At 45.3% G+C, this 26,499-nt stretch overlaps 3 protein-coding genes across 8 annotated transcripts in view; 2 read left to right on the top strand and 1 right to left on the bottom strand.

Moving 5' to 3' along the window:
* Nucleotides 1-13,022: 13,022 nt before the first annotated feature.
* Nucleotides 13,023-24,463, top strand: NRBP1 (nuclear receptor binding protein 1). 2 transcript variants are annotated; one of them, XM_043469074.1, is made up of 18 exons: nucleotides 13,023-13,179; nucleotides 16,055-16,284; nucleotides 16,822-16,944; nucleotides 17,134-17,235; nucleotides 18,110-18,199; nucleotides 18,342-18,382; nucleotides 18,760-18,854; nucleotides 20,357-20,440; nucleotides 20,604-20,662; nucleotides 20,820-20,918; nucleotides 22,284-22,416; nucleotides 22,605-22,710; nucleotides 22,851-22,901; nucleotides 22,998-23,133; nucleotides 23,311-23,364; nucleotides 23,453-23,516; nucleotides 23,775-23,830; nucleotides 23,919-24,463. In XM_043469074.1, the coding sequence occupies exons 2-18, from the start codon at nucleotides 16,075-16,077 to the stop codon at nucleotides 24,021-24,023; spliced, it is 1,608 nt and encodes a 535-aa protein (XP_043325009.1). In that variant the 5' UTR covers nucleotides 13,023-13,179; nucleotides 16,055-16,074; the 3' UTR covers nucleotides 24,024-24,463. The 2 variants fall into 2 exon arrangements, with proteins under 2 accessions (XP_043325009.1, XP_043325010.1); XM_043469075.1 differs by lacking the exon at nucleotides 23,453-23,516.
* A 49-nt stretch (nucleotides 24,464-24,512) lies between these two features.
* Nucleotides 24,513-26,213, top strand: KRTCAP3 (keratinocyte associated protein 3). Of its 3 annotated transcripts, none has more exons than XM_043469077.1 (7): nucleotides 24,513-24,645; nucleotides 24,785-24,969; nucleotides 25,065-25,124; nucleotides 25,315-25,521; nucleotides 25,649-25,783; nucleotides 25,887-26,000; nucleotides 26,120-26,213. In XM_043469077.1, the coding sequence occupies exons 1-6, from the start codon at nucleotides 24,609-24,611 to the stop codon at nucleotides 25,992-25,994; spliced, it is 732 nt and encodes a 243-aa protein (XP_043325012.1). In that variant the 5' UTR covers nucleotides 24,513-24,608; the 3' UTR covers nucleotides 25,995-26,000; nucleotides 26,120-26,213. The 3 variants fall into 3 exon arrangements, with proteins under 3 accessions (XP_043325012.1, XP_043325014.1, XP_043325011.1); XM_043469079.1 differs by having other exon boundaries at nucleotides 26,117-26,213; XM_043469076.1 differs by having other exon boundaries at nucleotides 25,649-26,213.
* The window catches only part of IFT172 (intraflagellar transport 172), a 35,593-nt gene continuing 34,040 nt past the window's right edge, over nucleotides 24,947-26,499 (bottom strand). For 2 of the 3 annotated variants that reach the window (XM_043469070.1, XM_043469072.1), the window contains one exon: nucleotides 26,292-26,432. In XM_043469070.1, coding sequence (XP_043325005.1) covers nucleotides 26,343-26,432 — 90 coding nt within the window. In that variant the 3' untranslated portion in view covers nucleotides 26,292-26,342. Of the gene's footprint in view, nucleotides 25,155-26,291; nucleotides 26,433-26,499 lie in introns of those variants that run through there. The other variant, XM_043469071.1, reaches the window with a different exon arrangement.

Here is a 26,499-nt window from a genome sequence, read left to right as displayed (position 1 = left end):
TTTATTAAGTATGCATATATACAAGCTAAATATAGAATGGAAATAACATTAAATTATGTTTACAAAAATAGAAGACAGCCTGAAACAAAATGGGAGAAAAACAGATAAGGAAAAATGTGGGAAAGAAAATATGATTAAAAGAAAAAGTAAGGCACTGGGAGGGTAGTGGTCACCCTGAGAGGAGAAATGGGGGAGACTTAGTGGCTCATGGAAGGAGATAGGGAAGAGGCAATGAATATAAAGATTTTCTTCCTTCTTCACCTCCATTTCCCCCCAAACCACCACATTACAATTCTGAGGACACAAAGGTTTCATGCTTTGATAGGGAGCAAAAAAAAATTTTTTTACTAAAAATACTCCAAAACACTGTATTTCCAAATTGATTTACCTGAGTTTGTAAACTGTGAGCCTCAAAAATCTGGCCAATCACACATGGTAGCAGAAGCAGCTTCTGAACATGTACTTTAGGGGCTGGCCTGAATGTAAAAAAAATCTCTAAAATATATACCAAGTTCACTCAATAAAAAGGGATAAAGGCATGGAATTAGTTTTTTGTTGGTAGAAAATAATTCTAAGAATTTGGCAATTTCTTTATATATTCACAGTATCACAGTATTGCAATTTGACTTATTTTTTAAAATAATAGTTTATTGGGGTTTTGTTTTTGTTTTTCGCTTCACTGCCTGTGGGATCTTAGTTCCCCGACCAGGGATGGATTGAAACCTGGCCACAGCATTGAAAGCCCTGAGTTCTTAACCACTGGCTGCTGCTGCTGCTAAGTCACTTCAGTCATGTTCAACTCTGTGCGACCCCATAGATGGCGGCCCACCAGGCTCTCCCATCCCTGGGGCTCTCTAGGCAAGAACACTGGAGCAGGTTGCCATTTCCTTCTCCAGTGCAAGAAAGTGAAAAGTGAAAATGAAGTCACTCAATCATGTCCGACTCTTAGCGACCCCATGGACTGCAGCCTACCAGGCTCCTCCATCCATGCGATTTTCCAGGCAAGAGTACTGGAATGGGGTGCCTAACCACTGGACTGCCTGGGAATTCTCAACTTTTATATTTAAAATTAGATTGCTTATATTTTCTTGTCCCTCAAATTGGTCAAACATTGAAAATAAACTGACAAATACTTGTCATTTTAAAAACTTTTGTTTGTTTCTGTTAGCCTCTCATGAGCTTCTTTCCAGTTATCTCTCATAAGGAAAGAGAAGAAAGTAGTTTAAGCCAGTTTTTCAGGCATGAGTAATTGTCTACCACTGAGACATATCTGCAGATTTTGAGGGATTTAAAGGACCCCACACACACAATGCCAAGGTTGGGCAACATTGCCTTAAAAGTTAAATGCTAATTTCAGAGTATAATGTGACACTAGTTAAACTAAACTTAAACATTAATTCAGGATCACTCAAAAATGTCACATGTTAATCCAGATGATCCAAAATATGCTAACAAGCTTTTATTGTAAACTTAAAGCACAGTTTTTTAAAATTCTTATAGAAGTGCTTGCTTCAACAGTACCTATACTGATGCAGCAATCCCACTCCTGGACATATATCCAGAGAAAACCACAATCTGAAAGGTGACATGTACCCCAATGTTCACTGAAGCACTGTTCACAATAGTCAAGATACAGAAGCAACCTAAATATTCATTGAGAGAGGAATGAATAAAGAAGATGTGGTACATATGCAATGGAATATTACTCAGCCTTTAAAAAGGATGAAATAATGCCATTTGCAGCAACATGATGCTTTTGAACTGTTGTGTTAGAGAAGACTCTTGAGAGTCCCTTGGACTGCAAAGAGATCCAACCAGTCCATCCTAAAGGAGATCAGTCCTGGGTGTTCATTGGTAGGACTGATGTTGAAGCTGAAACTCCAATACTTTGGCCACCTGATGCAAAGAGCTGACTCATTTGAAAAGACACTGATGCTGGGAAAGATTGAGGGCAGGAGGAGAAGGGGACGACAGAGGATAAGATGGTTGGATGGCATCACCGACTCAATGGACGTGAGTTTGGGTGGACTCCAGGAGTTGGTGATGGACAGGGAGGCCTGGCGTGCTGCTGTTCATGGGGTCACAAAGAGTCGGACATGACTGAGTGACTGAACTGAACTGATTGGCAGTCAATGGACTACTCCTTGTGTTTCGTATCTGTGCCTCTGTGTCTGGACTAAACTGAGCTTTGAGGAATCAAATGAGAAGATATGTATTCATTGGGATGGGGCCATGTGGGGAGACTGAAGAGGTGGTGGTAAAGTTCAAGAGCCACAGTGGTTTGGAGCAGGGACAGCTGGCAAAAGTGATAGTAATTTCCAGGGAGGATCTGTGTCACGCTTAAACATTCCTTAGAGATTCCTCAGTATCCTTTAAAGAACTCCTTTGCTCTGTTGGCTACTGAGAACTGAGGACTTACAAGCTGAGTCTGACAGATTGACCCAAGAGAACTAGAGTATTACTTAGAAAAGTCCTGCTGAAAAAAAAAAAAAGAAAAGTTCTGCTGGTTCTTGTAGTCACCATGAGGACAGAAGTTCTTAACTGAGACTCACATGCAAAGTAACAAATGACCTCACATTTGTAATCTCTTGGTTCTATGATTTGCTAAGAGGCTTCCCAGGTAGCACAGTGGTAAAGAATTCACATGCTAATGATGCAACAGATGTGGTTCTGATCCCTGGGGGTCAGGAAGATCCCACTGAAGTAGGAAATGGCAACCCACTTCAGTATTCTTGCCTGGAATATTCCATGGACAGGGAAGCCTGGTGTGGGCTACAGTCCATGGGGTCGCAGAGTAGGACATGACTGAGCACATTAACACATATACACCCGGTAGTAATAGGAAACCTGCCAGTTGGAATCCTGCTACCCTCTCCACCAAAATGGCTTTCGCACCACTGGAAGATTGTTCCAACTCCTCCTTTCAAATGGTTCTTTCCTCAGCCTTGATAGTTTCATCACGAGTATGTTTAGCCGAGATCTTGAGAGGCTCCTGCAGAGCTCTGTCGTTCTCTCCGTGTTTATCTCCATGCTTTTAGGCACAAGTACTTCCCTGAAAATGTTAGCCACCTTGGCTTCCCTGAACTCCAAACTGTCTTCCCAATGCAGTGAGATTGTCAGGCTCTGCTTGGGTTTCCTCTTTCTACAAAGTGACCTGAAGTGGGGTTACCAATAAGATTCATTTCATTTGTTTCCCTTCTCTTAGGGATCAGTGTCCTGTGCTGCCTGTTGTCTGATGTCTGAAAACTGTTGCTTCGTATATTTTGTCCAGTTTCCTAGATGATTAAGGCAGGAGGGTAAATGTAGTCCCTGTAATACCATTACGGCCAGAGATGAGAGTTTCCCAAGCAGTTTTAAACTTCTGTTTAAAATCTTTGGGCTGTGCTGCCCACATGTAGGATCTTAGTTCCCCGACCAGGGATTGAACCCACACCCCCTGCACTGGCAGCACAGAGTCCCAATCATTGGCCACCAGGGAAGTCCCCCAAGCAGTTTTATAAATTGTCATTTATGTTTTTCAGTGATATTGCATGGGTGGTTTTAAAAAATTTCCTTAATTCTTTCTGGTATATCAAAATGTACTTTGCCCCCACTCTTTAATGATATCTTGTCTGGGGATAAAATTCTAAGTTTATAGGGAAGTCCTCTATCAGTCATCACTGTTGTTTCATAAGTAATCTATTTTGTTTTGTTTTTTCCCCTGTCTTCTCTGGTAGCTTTTTATAATTTTCTCTTTATCTTTAATGTTGTATAAATATTCCTATAATGTGCCACAGCATGTGTTTGTTTTATTAATACTAAAAGCTTATTCTTAAAATTTGGTGACTGATGTCTTTCATCAATGCTTAAAAATTTTATCTCTTACATTTTCAACCACTATTTCACCCATCATTCTGCTATTTTCTTCTAGAACTCTCAACATACATGTTGGGGCTTTCCATTTATCTAACCTCTCTCTTAACTATATATCCTTGTGTCTGTGCTATATTCTGGGTAACTTATTCTCTCTATTCAATTATACCCAGTTTAGAGCTTTTGCTAACTTTTTATTTTCACTATCTTTTTTCTCTTAGTCCCAAACAAATCAAGCAAGGAGTCTCTTTCTTTGCTTGCTTTTGGAGAGCGTATTGTCACTTTCTTTCCAAGCTTTCTCCAATAATAAACAAGTGTCCTTATCAGATTCTCTAGCTTTTCATTTGCTCTCTGAAGAATGTTTCTCCTAAAGTCTCTTCTGTCTGAGATGTAAGAAATTTTGTAAAAACAAAGATTAAAATTCAAACTGAAAAGCCAGAGGTTGATGTGAAGGGAAGAAAAATAACACCTATGTTGGAAATCTTTCATTCTTCTTACTGCTAAAAAATGAGGCATATGTCACCAAACTTGGGGTGGAGAATCATAAATCTTACAGTCCAACTTCCTATCTTCTGAGACTGGAGAGTCAGAGAAAAGGAGGGTTCAGTCTTCTTCGGACTGTTCTTCTTTCTCTCTCTCTTTTTTAAAATTCATGGCTGTACTGGGTCTTTGTTGTCTTGCATGGGCTTTCTCTATTGTGGAGAGCAATATTTCTCTATTTCTCTTGTGCAGCAAAAGCTCTAGGCGCTCAGGCTTCAGTAGTTGTAGCATGTACGCTTAGTATTGTGGCACACGGGCTTAGTTGCTCCTTGGCATGTGGAATCTACCCAGACCAGGAGCCTGCATTGGCAGGTGGATTCTTATCCACTGTGCCACCAGGGAAGTCTCTTTCTTCTTTTAACATTTCTGTTCATCCTTTAAAACCCAGGTCAGGCAGATATCACTCTTGTTCTCTGGGAAAACTTATGTACTAGTTTCCTATGACAGCTAAAACAAGTTACCACCACTAACTTGGTGACTTGAAACCCCACAAATGTATTCTCTTACAGTTTTGGAGGTCAGATGGTTGAAACTGGTTTCACTAGTTTAAAGTTAAGGTGTCAGCAGTCCTGGTTCCTTCTAAAGACTCTAGGGAAGAATCTGTTTCCTCTCCTTTCCTAGTTTTTGGAGGCTGCTTGCATTCCTTGGCATAATAACAATCTCTTGCTTCTGTGGTTACATTTTTTTCTTTTCTGTAGTCAAATTTCCCCCTGCCACTCTCTTTAATGGGCACTCGTGATTATATTTAAGGGCCTATCCTGATAATCCAGGATAATCTCTCCATCTCAAAATGTTTCATTTAATTGCATCTAAAGTAACTTTTGCCATATGAGGTGACATTCACAAATTCCAAGGATTAGGACCTTGGTATCTTTGGGGCCATTATTCAGCCTTCCACAACTTCCCCTGTATTTTCCTTCCGTGAAGTCAAGCAGGTCTTCTCTATTCAGCCTACGGAACTTTATATATACTTCTGTTGTATCTGTTAAGTAGTCACTTTTTTTGTTTACACAGATATCTTCCTAAATACATCTGAGCTCTTTAAGGATAGGAACTTTGTCTTATTCATTTGTCTGCCTAGGATGGCACCTGGCATGTACTCTTACAAGCCAATAGATATTTGCTTAGTTAAATTGAATTTTGTTCTCTGATTCCAGCCAAGTTGTGAGCTGTGAAATAATGAAATCTACTTTACTAGTGCTAAAAGGGATCTCCAAAGGTCTTTCCTTAAAAGTCTGAATCTGTTTTTTCAGGAAATAATTTTAGATTTAGAAAAGTTCTCTCTGTTGCTACAACAAAGGTAAATTAAGTATATGAAAACAAACAAAAGGTTTACATTAGGAGTTTTAGCCCAGAAAAAGTTGTGGAATGACTTGATAAATATTTTTTTTCCATTTATTTTTATTAGTTGGAGGCTAATTACTTTACATTGATAATTATTTTAAACTCACAACATCCCTGTGAGATAAAATAGGTATTACCTTTCAGCCAGTAAAACATAGAGCAAAATAAATAATAAAGAAACTTGATTTGAACATAATTGAATATAGTTGCAGACATCTAATAGTCACAGATGAATTCTTAATTTAGATGAGCTGGTTTTTTTTTTTTTTCTTAATTTCCCAGGGCCCTATGTTTATTTTAGAAGTTGACTCAATTTCTTATGACATGACATGAAGGTGTAGAGCTAAATCATGTTTCCATTTCATAACTTAAATGATGAAGCTCAGAGGCCTAAGTTATGAGGCAATGTCTCCAGGAATCATTCCTGGACAGGAATAAACATGAGCTGGAATGATGGTTACCACCTTTCAGCCTAGTGATGAGCCAGGCTACCTACATCAGAATCACCTGGGCAGATTCTTAGGCATATAGATACGCAAATCCTCCCTGTCCTCTGGATTCAGATTCAGTTGATTTAGGTAGGGTCCTGGGAAGGTGTTTTAAACCACCTTGTGTGTGCTCAGTCTCTTCAGTCGTGTCCAACTCTTTGTGACCCTATGGACTATAATCCACCAGGCTACTCTGTCCATGGGATTCTCCAGGCAAGCATACTGGAGTGAGGTGCCATTCTCTTCTCCAGGGGATCTTCCCTACCCAGGGATCGAACCCGTATCTCCTGCGTCTCCTGCATTGCAGGTGGATTCTTTACCTGCTGAGCCACCTGGGAAGTCCTGCTTAAACCACCTTAGGTAATTCACAATTATTACAAAATCTAGGTCTATGGTTAAGAGGTCCTACAGAGTGAAAAAGTTGGCTTAAAGCTCAACATTCAGAAAACTAAGATCATGGCATCTGGTCCCATCACTTAGTGGGAAACAGATGGGAAAACAGTGGAAACAGTGTCAGACTTTATTTTGGGGGGCTCCAAAATCACTGCAGATGATAATTGCAGCCATGAAATTAAAAGATACTTACTCCTTGGAAGGAAAGTTATGACAGCATATTTAAAAGCAGAGACATTACTTTGCCAACAAAGGTCCGTCTAGTCAAGGCTATGGTTTTTCCAGTAGTCTTGTGTGGATGTGAGAGTTGGACGGTGAAGAAAGCTGAGCGCCGAAGAATTGATGCTTTTGAGCTGTGGTGTTGGAGAAGACTCTTGGGAGTCCCTTGGACTGCAAAGAGATCCAACCAGTCCATCCTACAGGAGATCAGTCCTGGGTGTTCATTGGAAGGACTGATGCTCAAGCTGAAACTCCAATACTTTGGCCACCTCATGCGAAGAGTTGACTCATTGGAAAAGACCCTGATGCTGGGAGGGGTTGGGGGCAGGAGGAGAAGGGGACGACAGAGGATGAGATGGCTGGATGGCATCACCAACTTGATGGACATGAGTTTGAGTAAACTCTGGCAGTTGGTGATGGACAAGGAGGCCTGGCATGCTGCGATTCATGGGGTCACAAAGAGTCGGACATAACTGAGCGAATGAACTGAACTGAACTGACAGAAGTGTGAGTGCCAACATTGAGGCAAAGGAACATTTCTATACCTTTGATTATGCCTTCATTCTGAAAGAGGCTCCTTTGGAAGAAAGGATCCACATCACATTCCCAGAAGAATGACCAGATTGGAAGTGTGACCGGTGAGTTTCACACTGAGGAAGAAAAGCTTTGAGCAGAAACCCAATTGATTTTCTAATTGCCCTGATCTATGGAAACCAAGATCTGAAAGATTCTGGACAGTTTTATTGAGTTACGATTTTCACATTTTTAAGATTCACTCATTGTTAACTCAATAATTTTTTAAAATAAATGTACAGAGTTTTGTAACCATTGTGTCACAATCCAACCTATAGTACACTTAGGAGATGAGGTCAGTAGGTCATTTGGGAAGCTTAGATATGGATAGTCTAGAAGCATTGTCTTTCTTTGTCCCACAATTATTTAATAAATTATTTGTGAAATATTCTTTTTTGAATAAAAAAGACATACATATGGGGACTTCCTTGGTGGTCCAGTGGTTAAGAATCCATTTACCAATATAGGGGACACGGGTTCAATCCCTGGTCCAGGAAGATTCCACATGCCGCAGGGCAGCTAACCCTGTGTACCCCAACTACTGAAGTCCTTGTGTCCTAAAGCCCATGTTCTGCAACAAGAGAAGTCACCACAGTGAGGAGCCCACACACAGCAACAAAGACCCAGTGCAGCCAAAAATAAATAAACTAAAAAAAAAAAAATACATATACTGCAAAGTTCAAAGGCATAAATGGCCATATAAGAAGTTTCCCTCCCACTCTGTCACCCAGCCATCTGGTTTCTGTTCCTAATAAATTAGTTCTTGAGGTGGATTACTAACCTGAAATAAAAACCTTTAGGCAAGTTAAGTCTTTAACTTAAGGGACAGTGGAGCATCCAATATTATCTTGGAGGCTGGGCGCGATAACTGTCATCCTGGTGATATATCAGAAGCTCATCAGTGGACGTAGTTTCTAAAGGATGGTGTAGAGAGAACAAAGACTATAACTTTGGACACACTGATAGATAGGCACATTAATAGTTATGAGGGGGAATTTCCTGGCAATCTAGTAGTTAGCACTTGGTGTGCCCACTGCCAGGACCCCAGGTTTGATCCCTGATCAGGGAACTAAGATCCCCCAAGCCACGTGGTGTGAAACAAATAAAGTGGGAAGAACAGAAAGTAAAGGAGAGAAAAATAGAAGTTGAGAGAGAAATAAATTAGTATTATGAAAAGAGAAGCATTTTAAAAAAAGAGAGGCATTTTAAGAATGTGCTGTTCAGTGGTCCCGTATGCTAAAGAGGTCATGTGAGTGAAAGTTGCTCAGTCCTGTCTGACTGAAATTCTCCAGGATAGAATACTGGTATGGATAGCCTTTCCCTTCTCCAGGGGATCTTCCCAACCCAGGGACTGAACTCAGGTCTCCCACATTGCAGGTGGATTCTTTACCAGCTGAGCCACAAGGGAAGCCCAAAGAGGTCATGGAGAATGGGAAATGAGAAAGGGCTTTTCGAACAGAGGTTTATAGTAAACTGAGCGCAAAGTTTCAGTAGAGATAGAGAAAGGATGGGATTCACATTGTAGAAGATTGAGAAAACAATAGGGTTTTCCTAATATACAAAGAGCTCTTAAAAGCCAATAAGAAAAAAATGATCAACCCAGTTAAAAATACTATGCAAAGAACATATACAGGCAAGAAACTGAAAATGAAATGCTTTTGGGCAGTAAACAAATGAAAACAATGGTATTAGAGCAACTGGACATCCACATACACATGTACATGCAAAAAATTGAATTTAGACCCAGGCTCTATACATGTCACAAAAATTAACTCACAATGGATGACAGTCCTAAATGTGAATTGTAAAACTATAAAACTCCTAGAAGATAACACAGGAGAAAATCTAGATGATCTTGGGTGTGATGAGGCCTTGTTTAGATGAATTGATAAGCTGAACGTCAGTAAAGTTAAAAATTCCTTTTCTGTGAAAGACAGTGTCAAGAGAGTAAGAAGACAACACAAACTAGGAGAAGATATTACTCGGTAAAAACACATATGATAAAGGACTGTTATCCAAAATACACAAAGAACCTTTGGAACTCAACAATAAGAAAACAACTCAACTGAAAAATGGGCCAAAGATCTTAAGAGACACCTTATCAAAGAAAATATACAGATGCCAATTAAGCATATGAAATGATACTCCACATCATATGTCACCAGGGAAATGAAAATTAAAGCAAAGAGATACCACCAAACAACAACACAACAAAAACCAAGGCGATACTACTACATACCTACTGGAATGGCCAAAAACAGAACAAAAGAAAAATGCTGGTGAGAATGTGGAGCAATGGGAACTCTCATACATTCCTGGTAGAAGTGCAAAATGGTGCAACCACTTTGGAAGACTGGTGGTTTCTTATAAAACTAAACACACTCTTAATGTATGATCCAGAAATTGCACTCCTTGGTATCTACCCAAGGTAGATGAAAACTTATGCCCACACAAAACCCTGTAAACAGATGTGTATAGGAGCTTATTCATAATTGCCAGAACTTGAAAGAAGCAACGAAGATGTCTTTCAATAGGTACATGGATAAACAAACTATGGTTCGTCCAGACAATAGAATATTATCTAGCACTAAAAGGGAATGTTCTATCAAGCCATAAAAAGACATGGAGGAAACTTAAAGGTGTTTTACTAAGAGAAAGAAGCTATTCTGAAAAGATTGCATACTGTATGATTCCAACTCTATGACATTTTGGAAAAGGGAAAACTATGGAGACAAGATTAGTGGTTGCCAGGAATGGGTAGGCAGAGCACAGAGTTCTTTTAGGGCAGTAAAAACATTCTGTATGCCCTTACACACTTGTTCAAACCCACAGAATGTACACCACCAAGAACCTTAAGGTTCTATGGGCTTGTGTGATTATGATGGATTCATACTTGATACAACATATACCACTCTGGTGATTTGATAATGGGGAAGCTGTGCAAATGTGGAATTGGGGGTATGTGGGCAATCTCTGTACCTTCTTCTCAATTTTGTTGTAAAGTTGTTCTAAAAAGTTTTGATAGAAGAATGTTTAACTTCACTACTAATCAAGTATATGTGAATCAAAACAGTAAGATATCTGTTTATCCCTTAATATATCACAAAGTTGAAAAGATCGGTAATACCCAATGTTGGTGAGGATGGTGGGAAGCAGGAACCCTAACATACTCTTGGTGGTATTATCATTTGATATCTTTTTGAAGGGCAACTTGGCAATATCTACTCAAAATGTTCTTAGTCTTTGACTTAGCAATTCCATTTTTAAGAATGCTGCTGCTGCTGAGTCGCTTCAGTCGTGTCTGACTCTGTGTGACCCCATAGATGGTAGCCCACCAGACTCTTCCGTCCCTGGGATTCTCCAGGCAAGAATACTGGAGTGGGTTGCCATTTTCCTTCTCCAATGCATGCATGCATGCTAAGTCGCTTCAGTCGTGTCTGACTCTGTGCGAACCCATGGACGGCAGTCCACCAGTCTCCTCTGTCCACAGGACTCTCCAGGCAAGAATACTGGAGTGGGTTGCCATTTCCTTCTCCTTTTAAGAATGAGTGAAATCATTTTCACAAGTAGGCAAACGTGTATGTAGCAGAATGTTCATTACAGCTTTATCTAAAATAAGTAATGTTGGAAATAATCTGAAAGTTCCCTGGTAAGTTATTAATCAAACATGGCATATTTGGATAATGGAATACTCTACAATGGTTGAAAAATTAAAGTAATGCTATATGTGCTGCTGTGGGGGAAAAAGTAAAAAGCGTAAACTGAAAAAGATTATGTGGCATAAGCTTGCTTTTATTTTAAACTATATATATTAATATATACATAGGAAATATACATATGGAGAAATATACATCAAAGTCTTTTTTAATTATTTTGGTGAAGATAAGAGGTTTTCAGTTTCTATAGCAATTAATTCACAATATTCATAGGATAGTTGTATTAAATGATTTAATATGTCATAAGGAATTAAAACAGTGGGATATAGCACATACAAGCTATTATAGTTACTTTACACTATTATTTCTGAAATAGTTTATTACAATAAGTACATATTATTTCTTTAAGCAGAAAAAAATAATAAAAGATAATGTGGTATAAACACGGGCAACATTTGACCATTTTTATTTTGGCAGCATGGCTGCAACATGATGGGAATCTTAATTCCCTGACCAGTATTGGAACACATGCCCCCTGCATTGGAAGGGCAGTTTTAACCCCTGGTCTGGCAGAGAAGCCCCCTTGGGCATTTTAAATATGAATGAAAATGGACTTTCCTGGCAATCCAGTGGTTAAGACTTCAACTTCCACTGCAAGGGCAGTGGGGAATGCAGCTGGGCAAAAAAACAACAAAAAAACCAGGAATGAAAGGTTAAAAACAAATAGGAGCTTAAGGATGCCAATAGGTCGTTTATGCAGATTTGAAAGGAGCTAGTTGAAAGGTAAAGGTAAATGATACTAAGACCCAGACAGGAGATAATGGGAAACTGCAATAGTAGTATCAACTGATATTTAATGTTTACTGTGGGCCAGGTATTCAGTGCTTTGGAATTTACAAAGTGAAGAGATTAATCTGGATCGGAGGAGGAACATTCTTTCTTTGAGATGAGAACAAAGATTCTTAACCTCAACTCCCTGAAATTATATGCTAAATTTGGTGGGCAAATGCTTTCTTAAAATATCTAAAACAAGGTCCAGATTTCTAAGCGTGTTGGAGCCCTCTCTTTCAAAGATGAAAGAGCATCAAGGAACAAAGAAAGTTTGATTTTAAAAATTTTGAGGTGAAGAGATGGAAAATGAGAAGACTTTTGCCAGTCTTCTATCACTTTAAACAGGACTACAGATGCCCTTTAAGGATAGTGAAATTTGGTGATTATGACATTCCCAAGTACTGATTGATTCACCCTCCTCCCTCCACAATACGTGTCTAAGAGCCGAGATCATTTCTTTCCTTTGGGTTCTCTTCAATCTAAATTTTTTCCAAACATCTTTTCAAGGAAATCTGTGATAAACCTTACTGTTTCGGATCCTAATTTAGTTCTTACCAACTTTCGGTGAATAGCTTAATGCCTCTGATTCAGTATTTTTCCATTTGACAACTACTGCTGAAAGAAAATTTCAATTTCTTATGAGGATCAAAAGAGATAACATCTGTGAAAACCTCTTAGGAAGTTTTGGCCAACGTCAGTACTATCCACTTACGAAGCGTTAACTATTAATTTTCAGTTTCAATGTAACAGTAATTTAAAGAAAGTTTTCTGAATAGCTGCCCTGCACAGTCTCACCCCCAAATACTGAAAGCGGGTGGGCGCTCCACTCGGATTGTGGCTACATCTTTCGCTCCTTTTGTCTTTCAGTCGTACTAGAACTGTCATGGCGCCTTCAAGAGGGGCAAGGCCTTCCTTTCGCCCAGCAGAATCATCCGGGGCACCAGGACCGGACCGAGGGGTAGACAGAGAGACGAGCCTCATTGAGACCGAAAATACCGAATCCTCCGAGAGGTCTCAGCCGGACAGGCGCAGCGGGAGGAGACCGGGTTGAAGGCTACCTCTACGAGCGACAGTACACCCGGGGCACCGCCCACCCTGGCCGCCCTGTCCAATGGAAACCCAACGGCAGTGCGGCACCGCCCACTGTTGGTCAGGACGCCGCGAGGGCGGGGCCCGCAGTTCGGTTGCGCCGCGGAGCGCAGCTGTGAGCGAGTCTTTCTGATCCGGGGCCCCGGAACCCGAGCTGGAACTGAAGCGCAGGCTGCGGGGAGCGGAGTCAGGAGGTGAGCGCCTACGGGAGGGAAGGTTTCAGCGAGAGGACCGACGGATCGGCCTCTAGGGCCCGGATCTGGGACCCCAGCAGGCGAGTGTCTGTAGGCGGCCCTGCTCACTCGGTGGCCAAGGCCCGGCCCGCCGGAGCCGGGGGGCCGCGTCGGCCCCACATTTCCTACCCGGCCCTCCCCGACTGCCCCCGAGTGGCGGCAGGGCGCCCGGAATTCTGCGGGCGCGGGGCGCGAGGCCCCGGCGTTCGTGTCGAACTCGGCCTGCCGAGAGGCGGGGCCGGCGGCGGGGGCGGGGGTGGGGGCGGCGGTCGCAGGCCCGGAGGCCTGCGGAAGCGCAGCATCGGGGCCGCGCCTGCTCGCGGGGCCGGCGCGCCGACTGCGCGGGGGCGTGGCCTGCGCCCCTGACGGCGCCGCGGGGCCGGCCTCTGGTGAGGTGGCCGCCGCTGGCTGCAGGGCCTGCCTGGGGCCCCGACGCTCACTCGCAGTCAGCGGGCTAGGCGACCTGTTGGAGTGTTAAATTCTTCCTCGAGTTTATATCTGTCTGACTGGTCAGTCCTGCAGGTCTCAGGTCCTCTTCGGTCCGCTCAGGATGAGAGCGGGCGAGAGGCCTGTGGCCTGCAAGCTGTTGCCGAGGAGTTGAGATGCTGAGAAGCTGAGATGCTTAGAAGTTGCAGTCCAAAAAATGAAAAACTTTGCAGGAAAAACTTTGCAATGTTTTACCTGCACAGCTCAGAAGTCTTCACTTCTGAGCTGTGCATGTTGTGTGTGCATGCACACAACATGAGTGTGCATGTTGGGGTGGGTGGAGGCGGCGAGGAGATTCCCTTTTTCCGTCTGTGGTATCATTTAAATTTCTGAACGACTAACCCTGAGACAAAAACTGCCAGTGTTGCAAAGGTTTCTTCATCAGCAGCAGGGGTCCTGGGGATTCTTGGGCATTGCCATCATCTTGCCTACTGGGGAGAGATTGGAGAGGGAGAAGACAAGCACATTCGAAGAGCGCCTATGACTGATGAAAGTTTGGCATTTCGTGCCATACTGTGGATTAACTGTCTGTGCCCTCGGTCCAGAAGTTTCTTTAGAGCTCACTGGCCACAGGCTTCCTGTATTTCAATTCCACTGATATTTCTTATAATGTAGCTGGGAACTTTCCTTAGCTGTTCAGATTCAGGATACATTCTATAAATAAAGTTACTCTAGAAAGTAATCCCTGTGTGCTTTTAGCTACTTTTCAAGGGGAGAAGGAAAATGATCTGTAACTTGAATTTTCTGGTAAATTACTAAAACTGTTGATTGAAATCCATGATAGGCAAGAGAAAAAACAGGTGAAAAAGCATCTTGCCAGATTTTCTCTGTAGTGCTTTGTTGCTCTCTGATATTTACTGGAATGTCATCTAATAAAAATCTCCTCCAAAATGAAAAAATTTTTTTAAAAAGACCAGGGAAATCTCCTGACTTGAGTTCAACATAGTGTAGGTTGGGTGGCAGAGATGGGCAGAAGAGGGCATCTGAGAGTTCTAAAACGAAATGAGGGCTTTTCAAAAGATCCTGATCAGGAGCTTCTGTATTTTGAACTGACTTACAGGAGCAAATCTACAGTATATTTTCATCCTGGGGAGCATCCCCTTGAGCCTAGCACACACAGGTTCAAACTTCTTTACAGCCTTCATTCTTAAGAGATATGGAATAACATTCATCGGTTGTCCTGTGACTCTCTGAAGTTCATGATCATGATATTTAGCTTTTGAGAATCTTTTCCAAGAAGCCGTGTTCATGTATATACTACTGTACACTATTTAGTGTAATATAGTACTTTTCCTGTAATGGCTTGGTCTTGAATTATTTGTGCTTAAAAGGGATACCTGTGTCAGATCCAGTGCCTCAGAGGATGGAGCCTTTGAGCCATGTGAATGAAATGAAAACTGGAAGATTAAAATCTTAGCTGTGCCTTAAATTTAGGCTTTGAGTATCGGCATCTTATTTATATTGTTCACTATGCTGTCTCAAGCACCTGACTCAATGCTTGGCCCATAATAGGTGCTTAATAAACATTTGTTGAATGAGTGAATAGAAAAAAAATGTTGCTAACCAGTACCCACCCATTTACCACACTCACATCACAGGGAAGGTGAGGTCATCAGGAATGAAGTCACTAACCACTGCCAGTTACCTGGCCCAAGGGTAGTCTCATCATGGACTGGCAGGCTTATTCTGTGCATAGGAGGGATGGAGAGTGGGTGCCAGGGTTAGTCCAAGTGGAATAAATCATCTTAGGGTTTCAGTTGGACAAATTGGTTGAGAATACTACAGCTCTAACTCTAGAGCTGGTTCATTGGAACATTTGGGGATCTGGAGTCATCTGCCCTGCATAGTGCCCATGTAGCTTGGTTCTTGAGCATAGTGCAAGAGGCAGATGAGAATTCAAAGGAAAGGCTATTGGGTAGATATTTGCTGATGGAAAGGAATGAGGCCCCTGATTTTGCTGTTCTAGTTGAACCTTACTAAACATGAGTTGTACAACCATAAATCTTTTGTTTGCCACTCTTGGGTGAATCATCTTTTTACATGACAAAATATGTTTATTAACATGTTTATGCATAGCAGCATATTCTTTAAGCTTGATGTATACTTCAGTTGGTCACTGACCTGGGTGAGTCATCTTCAGCCGAGATAGCTACCCTTCTCCAGACTAGGAGAGTAGTTAATGTTTAGGGTTCATACAGGACTAATTCTGATTTTGGACTTAAAGGAAACAAGGGAGGTATATGTTTTATTTACTTTTAAACCCCAGATTATGTTATTAGGATGGAATCTTTATAGAATCTATTCTAACCCTCTCCACCTTCTCCCTTCACCCTTGCTCCAACCAATGCAGGCCTGAGTGTTTGTTCCAGCATGTCGGAAGGCGAGCCCCAGACAGTACTCAGCAGTGGTTCGGACCCAAAGGTAGAATCCTCATCCTCAGCTCCTGGCTTGACATCAGTGTCACCTCCTGTGACCTCCACAACCTCGGCTGCTTCCCCAGAGGAAGAAGAAGAAAGTGAAGATGAGTCTGAGATCTTGGAAGAGTCACCCTGTGGGCGCTGGCAGAAGAGGCGAGAAGAGGTAAGGCAGTGGGAGTGTTTAGTGGGAGTGTTGTTTCCCTGGTAGCTCAGCTGGTAAAGAATCCGCCTACAAGGCAGGAGACCCCAGTTCGATTCCTGGGTCAGGAAGATCCCCTGGAGAACGGATAGGCTACCCATTCCAGTATTCTTGGGCTTCCCTGCTGGCTCAGATGGTAAAGAATCCACCTGCAATGCGGGAGACCTGGGTTTGCTTCCTGGGTTGGGAAGATCCCCTGGAGGAGGGCATGGCAACCCACTCCAGTATTCTTTCCGGGAGAATCCCCATGGACAGAGGAGCCTGATGGGCTACAGTCCATGGGGTCACAAAGAATGGGACACGACTGAGCAACTAAGCACAGCACAGTGGGAGTGTGACTTCACAGTGAATTCTAAGAGGTGAGAAGTGGAGGGACAGAGTCTCAAAGGGGCAGACCAAACTTGAACGGGTCAGAGGCAGGGAGAAGATGACTGTATGGAGCATTACAACAGATAGTTCATGTGGTAATTTTAATTCCCTTTCATTTGAATTTCTTCTCAGGTGAATCAGCGGAATGTACCAGGTATTGACAGTGCATACCTGGCCATGGATACAGAGGAAGGTGTAGAGGTTGTGTGGAATGAGGTACAGTTCTCAGAGCGCAAGAACTACAAGCTGCAGGAGGTAAGTAATGGTGAAAGGATGCAGCCTGTGGGTTGTTAGCATCCTGGTGTTAAAGAGGAATTGATGTTGGGAAGCTACTAGGAGAAGAGTATGTTGGGGTTAGATCATTTCTAGTGGGGACAGGAAATGGCTTTTTAGGATGATAATGCTTTCTGAACATTGTAATCCCAACATCTCCCCTGCTTCCAGGAAAAGGTCCGTGCTGTGTTTGATAATCTGATTCAGTTGGAACATCTCAACATTGTCAAGTTTCATAAGTATTGGGCTGACATTAAAGAGAACAAGGCCAGGGTAAGAACTTTTTCCTGAGCTTACTGGAAACAGACTAGCTACATTTATTGTTCTTTTTACATTCAGAAAAAGGTAATATTGAAACAGCTGGAATCATCAGCTGGTCTTGAGATGTTGTGGTTTGGTCACTAAGTCGTGTCCGACTCTTTGCGACCTCATGAACTGCAGCGCACCAGGCTTCCCTGTCCTTCTCTATCTCCACATTTTCTCAGACTCATGTCCATTGAGTCAGTGATGCCATCCAACCATCTCATCCTCTGTTACCTCCTTTTCTTGGCGTCAGTCTTTCCCAGCATCAGGGTCTTTTCCAGTAAGTCAGCTCTTCGCATCAGGTGGCCGAAGTATTGGAGCTTCAGCTTCAGCACCAATCCTCCCAGTGAATATTCAGGGTTGATTTCCTTTAGGATTGACTGGTTTCATCTCCTTGCAGTCCAAGGGTATGCCTATGACTATTACCTGTGCCTTTTGTCTGGTTATAGTTGGGGCAAAAATGAGTGAATTTTTGTTTCTTCCTTGCAATAGCTCATATTGCTCAGTAATTTTCATTGCCCTATTAAATCTAAGGAAGTAATACTAAGAACAAAAGAGAGAAACTTTATTAAAAATACAAGGCTTCCATGCAGACACAGAGAACAGACGTGGGGACATAGTAGAGTAGCATGGAAACTTATACATTACCATATATAAAATAGATATCCAGTGGGAATTTGCGGTATGACACGGGGTGTGACAACCTAGAGGAGTGGGACGGGGTGGGAGATGGAAAAATGAAAAACACCAGGCTTCCAAATTTTATGGGTATGTCATATAAAAGTTACCCAGATAAGGGATAATTTCTGTTGTAAGGCTTTATTTGTGTGTTCTGCCTCTCCAGGTCATTTTTATCACAGAATACATGTCATCTGGGAGTCTTAAGCAATTTCTGAAGAAGACCAAAAAAAACCACAAGACTATGAATGAAAAGGTACAGAGAGAGCAGACAAAGCTTTAGGCTGGTTTGGAAGTTTAAAAAAAGATTATGAATCTGATCAAGAAAGGGATGGAGGGAACTGTGGAGGGCGAAGAGAGTGGATAACTGCTGACCCTTGGATCAAACTCTGTTCCAGGCTTGGAAGCGTTGGTGCACACAAATCCTCTCTGCCCTAAGGTAAGCAAGATCTGGTAGTGTCTTTCCCATATTTATTCCTGATTAGTTTCTCCAAACAAATTTCAGGGCACTACTCTGCCGTTCTTTTCTGCCCCACTTCTTTTCTTCCCCACTTTCTTTGAACCATGTTCTCAAGATTAGGCCCCTATGGGTCTTTTAAAGCGGTCATCCCAATGCCTTGACCATGATACTGTCTCCCACCTCTTTCTCCTAGTTCCTATCCAGCTATTTAACTCATCAGGCATAATGGAGATTCAGAGTGTGGGTATTACCTTTGTGATGACCAGCAGGAGACCAGGCCCTTGCTCTTCTTAACCCTTGGGTTCCCCCTGCCCTAATTTCCCACTGGCCCCTCTAACAGCCCAGTGCCCCCACAGCTACCTGCACTCGTGTGACCCCCCCATCATCCATGGGAACCTGACCTGTGACACCATCTTCATCCAGCACAACGGACTCATCAAGATTGGCTCTGGTGAGGGGAGGGAGAGGTTCTGGGCAGGGGAGCCTCGGGAATTTGGGAACCATGGGGGTAAGATGAAAGGAATGGGGGAAAAGAGGAAAATTCTGAGGTGTGGGCTGGTGATAAGAGAAAGGACCTTACTAGGGGCAATTTATAGAGAGGCTAGTCAAGTAGTGGAAAAAGGGGTAGGGCCTAATCTTGAACCTTTTTGTAGGGAATTTGAGGTTAATACAGAGATCTCAATAGAAGGTTGGGAAAGGGCAAGAGTTGGGTGCAAGGTCTGACTTGAGCCCCTGGGGCTAGACCTACCAACGGAGGTTCCAGGCTGTGCCTGCTGTGAGTGCTTTCATTTGCTGTGTACACGTGTGCAGTGTTTAACATTTCTGTGTGCTGTGTCTGTGTGTTGTTGTGTGTCCATTTGTCTGGGGCTTGGCTGCTCCATCGCTCACAACTTTTCTCTGTTTTCCTCCCTCCCGCTTACGGGCTGCTCTGTTCCCAACAGTCTTTCATAGGATTTTTGCTAATGGTGAGAGCCCCCTCTGCCCTATGTGGGGCGCTGTTTGTGCTTCCTCTGCTCCCCTTTGCGGCTGCCCAGTGCATGCAGTCGTGGGAGCAAACCCTGTCCCCCTGCCTAATTATGCCTGCTTGGCTTCTGCCCTACCAACCCTTCTCCTGCTTGCCCTTCCATAACCTGCTTGTTTCCTGTGGATTCTGCCTGGCTGGCCACTTATGTCCTGGATTCTTACTCCCCCCTCATCATCAGGCTGGTTCCTTAAGTCATACTGTGCTCCCAGACCCTCTGTGACTTGTAGTCATTGTTTATGATCCGAGTGAGTCCAAACTGGGCCCGGCCCTGGTTCCTCGTTCAGCCCTGTGGCAGGCAGTGTTGAGGAATGAGAGGGTAGAGCAGGGGTCTGAAGTTTTTGGTGGATTCCAAGTGAAACTGATTTAAGGGTATTGGTTCAATTTTGAGCTCGTTTTAAGTTTCAGTCAGTTAAGGTGGATAAGAAGGAGGCTGTCCTTCTTATGGTTGTATGTTAATCCTTCTTACCCATCTTCATCCAAGTTTCTAAGGTCTCTTAATTGTTCCAGATTGTTCCAGGAAGGGCTGCTAGTGTTTTTATGTGGTATGCAGGGTGGATGAAAGAACTAGAGCAAATATTTTCATGAGATTAGGGGTTAGATGTACCTGGGCTTTGGGGCAGGTAAGCAGGTCACAAGTGAAAGTTTTTCCTTAGGCTGTGTTATACGTTGCCAGCCCAAAGCCCCTAGGTACCTGCTAGTTTAGTGCAGAGCCTTTGCTGCTACTGAGTTAGAGACCTTAGATAAGAAGTGGTAGCTTGAGAAAGGGGAGGCAGGTGGTGTTCATGTTTAGTCTGGACTTCAGGGCTCAGTTTATGCCTGTTGAGGGTTAGAGACTTCAGGAGAGAATTTGTCTTTTGGGGGCCTCTCTCTGGAGCAAAGCTGTGCTTTGTTGACGGTGGTCAGATTGTGGGTATCTCCCCTACTCCCAGTGGCTCCTGACACTATCAACAATCATGTGAAGACTTGTCGGGAAGAGCAGAAGAACCTCCACTTCTTTGCACCAGAATATGGAGGTAAGGCATCTCAGTTTCTTTGCTCTGTGCCCATCCCTGAGGGTCAGCGGTAACATACCTGAAACTGCTGTCCTTCTCTACTGGCATGTGCAAAGTTTTAAGACATCTCTGCCATGCCCTGCCCCAAATCTCTGATTCACCAAAGCTGCTATGTTTTCCCTAGAAGTCACTAATGTGACAACAGCAGTGGACATCTACTCCTTCGGCATGTGTGCACTGGAGGTGAGGAGACCAGGAGGGTGGCTATTGGAAAGGGGTCACATCAGAAGATAGCAGGGGGGATGGAGGGTTGACAGGGAGGTGACTGGTCTGGGGGAGTGACTGTGGAAACACTGAGGTTTCTTAGGTCTCCGTTTCTCTTTATTCCCTGTCTCTGCAGATGGCAGTGTTGGAGATTCAGGGCAATGGAGAGTCCTCATATGTGCCACAAGAAGCCATCAGCAGTGCCATTCAGCTTCTAGAAGACCCATTACAGAGGGTGAGGATCTTTAGGATCACATCTCCTTAACAGACTTTGAAATGTTTTTAGGTTCTTATTCCTTGTAGCCACTGGGTGGGCTTCCCTTGTGGCTCAGCTGATAAAGAATCCTCCTGTAATGTGGAAGACCTGGGTTCACTCCCTCCATTGGGAAGATCTCCTGGAGAAGTGAAAGGCTACCCACTCCAGTATTCTGGCCTGGAGAATTCCGTGGACTGTATAGTCCATGGGGTTGCAGAGAGTCAGACACGAGTGAATTTCACCCACTGGGAATATACTCTCTTCTAAGAGCAAGAGAATATAAAGCAGAAAGGCAAAGTAGTGAGCATTTCCCTAGGTGTTTTTGATACACATACACATTCTCTCTCAGGTCAGGGGTTTAAGATGGATAATAAGGTTGAGTCCTAAGGTGGTATGTTAACTTAGGTGTCTCTACATGAAGGCAAACTGATTTGATGGTTACCTCAAGTAATTGATACATACTCTTAAACAACCATCTTGATATTTTTAAACAAATTAATCGGTGTGAGTTTCTCAAACCAGTCATTTGAGGTTGTATATTTATGTAGTTTTAGTTAGGGAAAGTGCCCTGAAATAAATGAGCTAAGATTGGAAGGATATAAGGGTTTTGAATCAGGTAATAGATACGGTGAGTAGAGTCTGGAAAGAAAGGTCCAAAGAGGAGGTTAGTTTGTAAGTCATTATAGGCATTTAAAAGGGACCAAAGAGAAAAGAAGGAAAAGTAGTGGGAATCTTGAGGCTAGTGTGGAATAAGTTTCTAGTTCAGTTTCAGGGTGTGATGTTCAAGTAAAAGGTATATGGCTTTTTGGCCTTCCACAGGGAAAGGAGGAAAGCAGGTTAATTGTCATGGGACCCAAGAGAGGTAAATAAGTAGGGGTTAGATAAACATGGGGAAATCCAGTGAATAAATGATGTAGTAGACAAAGAAAATTGTGATAGTAGGTTTGGGAAATAAAAAGATGGTGAATATTACTGTCCACAGTGGATGAGTTTGGAAAGAGAGAGGTAAATTTGGCGAGAGTTGGAGAAGAAGGTAGGCAGTGAGTGGGCTAATAAAGCAGAGAGATAGAAAATAAGGAAAAAGATATCATAAGTTTGAACAGCAAAGGAAAGAGAAAGCTTGTGGCTAGGAAGCAAAAAAAATAATTTAAACCAGAAAGACAGTGAATGATATTTCATATATAATACATTATAGTTTTCAAAGTCTTTTCAAATTTGTTGCCTTAGCCCGTGCTGAGCACCTAGTATGAACAAAGTCTTGTGCTAGATATAGTGAGAGAGATAAGACAAACACAGTGGGCTGCTTACCAGATGCCTGCTCCACTCCCTTGTTCCCTTTTCTAGGAGTTCATTCAAAAGTGCCTGCAGTCTGAACCTGCTCGCAGACCAACAGCCAGAGAACTTCTGTTTCACCCAGCACTGTTCGAAGTGCCCTCGCTCAAACTCCTTGCTGCCCACTGCATTGTGGGACACCAGCGTGAGTCCTCTTGACCCTCCTAGGAATTTTTTTTCCAGTCTGGAGCCTTGTAACTCTCACTAGCATGTTCTCTTTCCTCTTCTACTTCCAAAAGGATTCTTTCCCACCCTCCCCCCGGACCCCTGTGCCCTCTATAATATTAATCTGAACTATTCTTCCATAACTTCCCATTCCGTCTTGCCCTCCAGACATGATCCCAGAGAATGCTCTGGAGGAGATCACCAAAAACATGGATACCAGTGCTGTACTGGCTGAAATCCCTGCAGGACCAGGAAGAGAACCAGTTCAGACTCTGTGAGTGACTAACTGATAGGTTCTGAAAGGGACGGATCAGTCACTCCCATCTGGAGGTTTCTGTCAACTGTCCTTTCTCTGGGAATGGTTGAACCTGCTGTTTTGCTTCTCTCCTTCCATCTTCTTTTTTTTTTCTCCAGGTACTCTCAGTCTCCAGCTCTGGAACTGGATAAATTCCTTGAAGATGTCAGGTGAGAGAAGAATAAGAAAAAAAAACTTCTTTAGGAGGTAGGGGTGGGTATCTGAAGGTGTCCAGAGCCCATCTGACCTGTCTGATCTCCATTTAGGAATGGGATCTACCCCCTGACAGCCTTTGGGCTGCCTCGGCCCCAGCAGCCGCAACAGGAGGAGGTGACATCACCTGTGGTGCCCCCCTCTGTCAAGACTCCAACACCCGAGCCGGCTGAGGTGGAGACCCGCAAGGTATGGTTGTGTGGGAGTAGTAGAGAGGGACATGTCAAATAAGGCTTTGTCCTGTAAAGACAGGAATGTGTGTCTGCTCCCTGGCACCCGTGTCCTGTGGGCTGGAAACCCCAGCTCTTGGGGGCTTTTTGCTCACTGGTCTCTAATCTAATGACCCTTTCTGCCTCCTCTCCCTAGGTAGTGCTGATGCAGTGCAACATTGAGTCGGTGGAGGAGGGAGTCAAACACCATGTAAGGCTCAGAGCCCAGGGCTGTGTAGCACTGGGTGGCCAGAGGGTGGGGAAGGGGAGCCTCATTTTCTGACTGTCCTATTCTCCAGCTGACGCTTCTGCTGAAGCTGGAGGACAAACTGAACCGGCACCTGAGCTGTGACCTGATGCCAAGTGAGTCTCTCCTGTCCCTCAGAGGATGGAGAGTCTGTGAGCCTCACCTGTGAGGGACACCTTCAGGGGTGGGGAAGGTGACCTGGCAGCAACACGCGGACTCACTTAGAATGAGTATCTTCGCCCGTAAATCTGGAGGGTGGATCTGATTTGACAGTTTTTTGTGTCCCAGCCAGGGTCACCTGGCCGGGGCTGTTGGAAGGGCCCCCGTGCCCCTCACTCGCGCACTGTGCTCACCTTGTCCTGTTTCTCTGTCAGATGAGAACATCCCGGAGCTGGCGGCTGAGCTGGTGCAGCTGGGCTTCATTAGTGAGGTGAGGCATCTGCCTTCCGCCGCCCGGGGTAGGGCGGCCCCTCCGCTCTGTCGTCTCGGCCGGAGCTCACTGAGCCCTTCCCTTCCAGGCTGACCAGAGCCGACTGACTTCTCTGCTGGAGGAGACCCTGAACAAGTTCAATTTCGCCAGGAACAGCACCCTCAACTCAGCCGCTGTCACCGTCTCCTCTTAGAGCCACTCGGCCGGCCCCTCCTCCGCGCTGTGGCCTCTGGAGAGGCTGCGGCTCCCGCCCCGCCCCCCAGTCAGTATTACCCCCGTGAAGCCCCGCTCTCCTCTGTTATTCAGGAGGGCTCTGGGCTCCCTGGTTCTGAGCATCACCCTCCCCAGCCCTCCCCTTCTCTTCCATCCCTCTGCACTTTGTTTACTTGTTTTGCACAGACGTGGGCCTGGGCCTTGGCCTTCTCAGCAGCCGCCTTCTAGTCGGGGGCTAGTAGCCGAAATGCCGCTCCCGCCCAGCCTGTGTGGAAGGAGGCGCACGGGCACGGGGAGCTGAGTTCTACCATCCCGCTGGGGCGGACGGGGCGGGAGAGAAGGGTGGTGCTGCAGGGGTGGCCCCGGGGGGCCATTCGATTCGCCTCAGTTGCTGCTGTAATAAAAGTCTACTTTTTGCTACGCGCGTAGTGTGTGTGTTGTGTGTCCCGCTGTCCGCCAGGGGGCGCGGAGGCCGGACCGCAGGTGTGCCGGGCGGGCGGAGCCAGCTGGGGCGCGGGGGCGGAGCCGGGGCCGGCAGGTAAGAGCTGCCCCGCGGCGAGCGCCAATGGACCGGATGAAGTGCCGCCGCCTCTGCGCTTTCGGTAATTTCCGGCCCCTCCGGTCTTCATCCCCGAGGGCCCACCCTGGACCCACCTTCGGGCCTGTGGCCGACCTGGGGCGGCCGTGCGGGGCCTCCGGCTCCTCAGCCGGCTCATCCTGCCCCTCGCCCGTGCCTTGCAGATGCGGCCCGGGGCCCCCGGCGGCTCATGCGGGTGGGCCTGGCGCTGATCCTGGTGGGCCACGTGAACCTGCTGCTGGGGGCCGTGCTGCACGGCACCGTCCTGCGGCACGTGGCCAACCCCCGCGGCGCCGTCACCCCGGAGTACACCACCGCCAATGTCATCTCCGTGGGCTCAGGGCTGCTGGTGAGCGCGGCGGGGCAGGGCGGGGAGAGCCGGGGCCGGGGCGCGGGCGGTGGGGGCCGCCTAGCGGCGCGGGCCTCAGGTTTCGTTTCTTCCAGAGCGTTTCTTTGGGACTTGTGGCCCTTTTGGCGTCCAGGAATCTTTTTCGCCCACGACTGGTGAGGTTTCTGGAGCTTTGAGGAGGAGGCCTGGTGGCAGGGAAGCGGGGTGGGGGTGGGGGTGGGGGGGATGATTCAGCTTCGTCTTTAGTGGGAGAGGGAGCCCCAAATAAGAGTAACCGAGGTGTCTGGTCAGTGGGCGAGGCAGCCACCCCCCAGGCTGCTCACCCGGACCTCCTGCCCCTGCCAGCACTGGGCCCTGCTGGCGCTAGCGCTGGTGAACCTTCTCTTGTCTGCTGCCTGCTCCCTGGGCCTCCTCCTCGCTGTGTCCCTCACTGTGGCCAATGGCGGCCGCCGTCTCATTGCCGACTGCCACCCAGGACTGCTGGATCCTTTGGTACCGCTGGACCAGGGGTCTGGACATGCTGACTGCCCCTTTGACCCCACGAAAATCTATGTGAGTCCAGTTCTCTCCCCAGCCTTTTTGCGGTCCACAGAGCCTAGGTACTGCCCTTTAATCGCCAGCATTTGCCACTCCTGCCCGGCTTCCTCTTCTTGTCTCCCGCCCTTCCTTCACCTTTTAGGACACAGCCTTGGCTCTCTGGATCCCTTCTGTGTTCATGTCTGCAGCCGAGGCTGCTCTCTCTGCTTACTGCTGTGTGGCTGCGCTCACCCTGCGTGGGGTAGGGCCCTGTAGGAAGGATGGGCTGCAGGAGCAGGTAAGGAAGATGAACAGCAAGGGTTCATTCAACACAAGACTGTGTGGAAGAGACTGGATGGTACAGCTGAGGGCTGGAGCACTAACCCTGCCCTCTTCTGTAGCTGGAGGAGCTGACAGAGTTTGAATTTCCTAAACGTAAATGGCAGGAAAATGTGCAGCTACTGGACCAAACGCGAGACATCCGGACCTCACAGAAAAGTTGGGTTTAGGGCCAGGTAATGGGCCAGGAGGACTGTGGCCTGGGAGAGGGCAGTGGTAGGGAGCACGCCCTTTTGGGTTGAGTCCTTTGCTATGCTGCTGGCCCTCTGACCAGGCTCTCCCTTCTGTCAAGCAGGTGCAGGTCCGAAGGCTCTGTCCACAAGGGTTTTCCACTGACCCCTAGGATATGTTTATATAGTAACAACTGTAATAAAAGGATGTCTCTTCTACTTGATTATGTTTCCTTTTGGGGGAAAGGGGTGCTGGGCTAGTGCTGGGGGTGACCTTGTTCAAAGAATACAGTGGTCTCGGTTACTTACAAGACTTTAATGAAGGATGGAACCTACTGACTCTCCCAGTTACTGGAAAGAGAAGCTGGTGCTGGGCAGCCCCCCGCACCACTGACTGATGAACTTCAGCACGTCTTGGCACACGGGGCTGTGGGAGGTCTGTGAGCAAACAAGAGCATGAGAGGGACTCAGCAGTACTGGGAAGAACATTCCCGATATAAGGAAA

Source organism: Cervus canadensis, chromosome 5 (assembly GCF_019320065.1).
Source record: "Cervus canadensis isolate Bull #8, Minnesota chromosome 5, ASM1932006v1, whole genome shotgun sequence".
NCBI classification, from domain to species: domain Eukaryota; kingdom Metazoa; phylum Chordata; class Mammalia; order Artiodactyla; family Cervidae; genus Cervus; species Cervus canadensis.
This window is presented reverse-complemented; position numbering and strand designations above follow the sequence as displayed.

What these genes read in the sequence shown, in the direction of transcription:
- KRTCAP3 (XM_043469076.1), top strand. Translation starts at nt 24,609, where the DNA reads ATGGACCGGATGAAGTGCCGCCGCCTCTGCGCTTTCG. An exon ending in ATCTTTTTCGCCCACGACTG is followed by an intron (nt 25,125 to 25,314) that starts GTGAGGTTTCTG and finishes TGCCCCTGCCAG; the next exon opens with CACTGGGCCCTGCTGGCGCT. An exon ending in TTGACCCCACGAAAATCTAT is followed by an intron (nt 25,522 to 25,648) that starts GTGAGTCCAGTT and finishes TTCACCTTTTAG; the next exon opens with GACACAGCCTTGGCTCTCTG.
- NRBP1 (XM_043469074.1), top strand. Translation starts at nt 16,075, where the DNA reads ATGTCGGAAGGCGAGCCCCAGACAGTACTCAGCAGTGGTTCGGACCCA. An exon ending in GGCAGAAGAGGCGAGAAGAG is followed by an intron (nt 16,285 to 16,821) that starts GTAAGGCAGTGG and finishes ATTTCTTCTCAG; the next exon opens with GTGAATCAGCGGAATGTACC. An exon ending in CTGAGGTGGAGACCCGCAAG is followed by an intron (nt 23,134 to 23,310) that starts GTATGGTTGTGT and finishes TCCTCTCCCTAG; the next exon opens with GTAGTGCTGATGCAGTGCAA.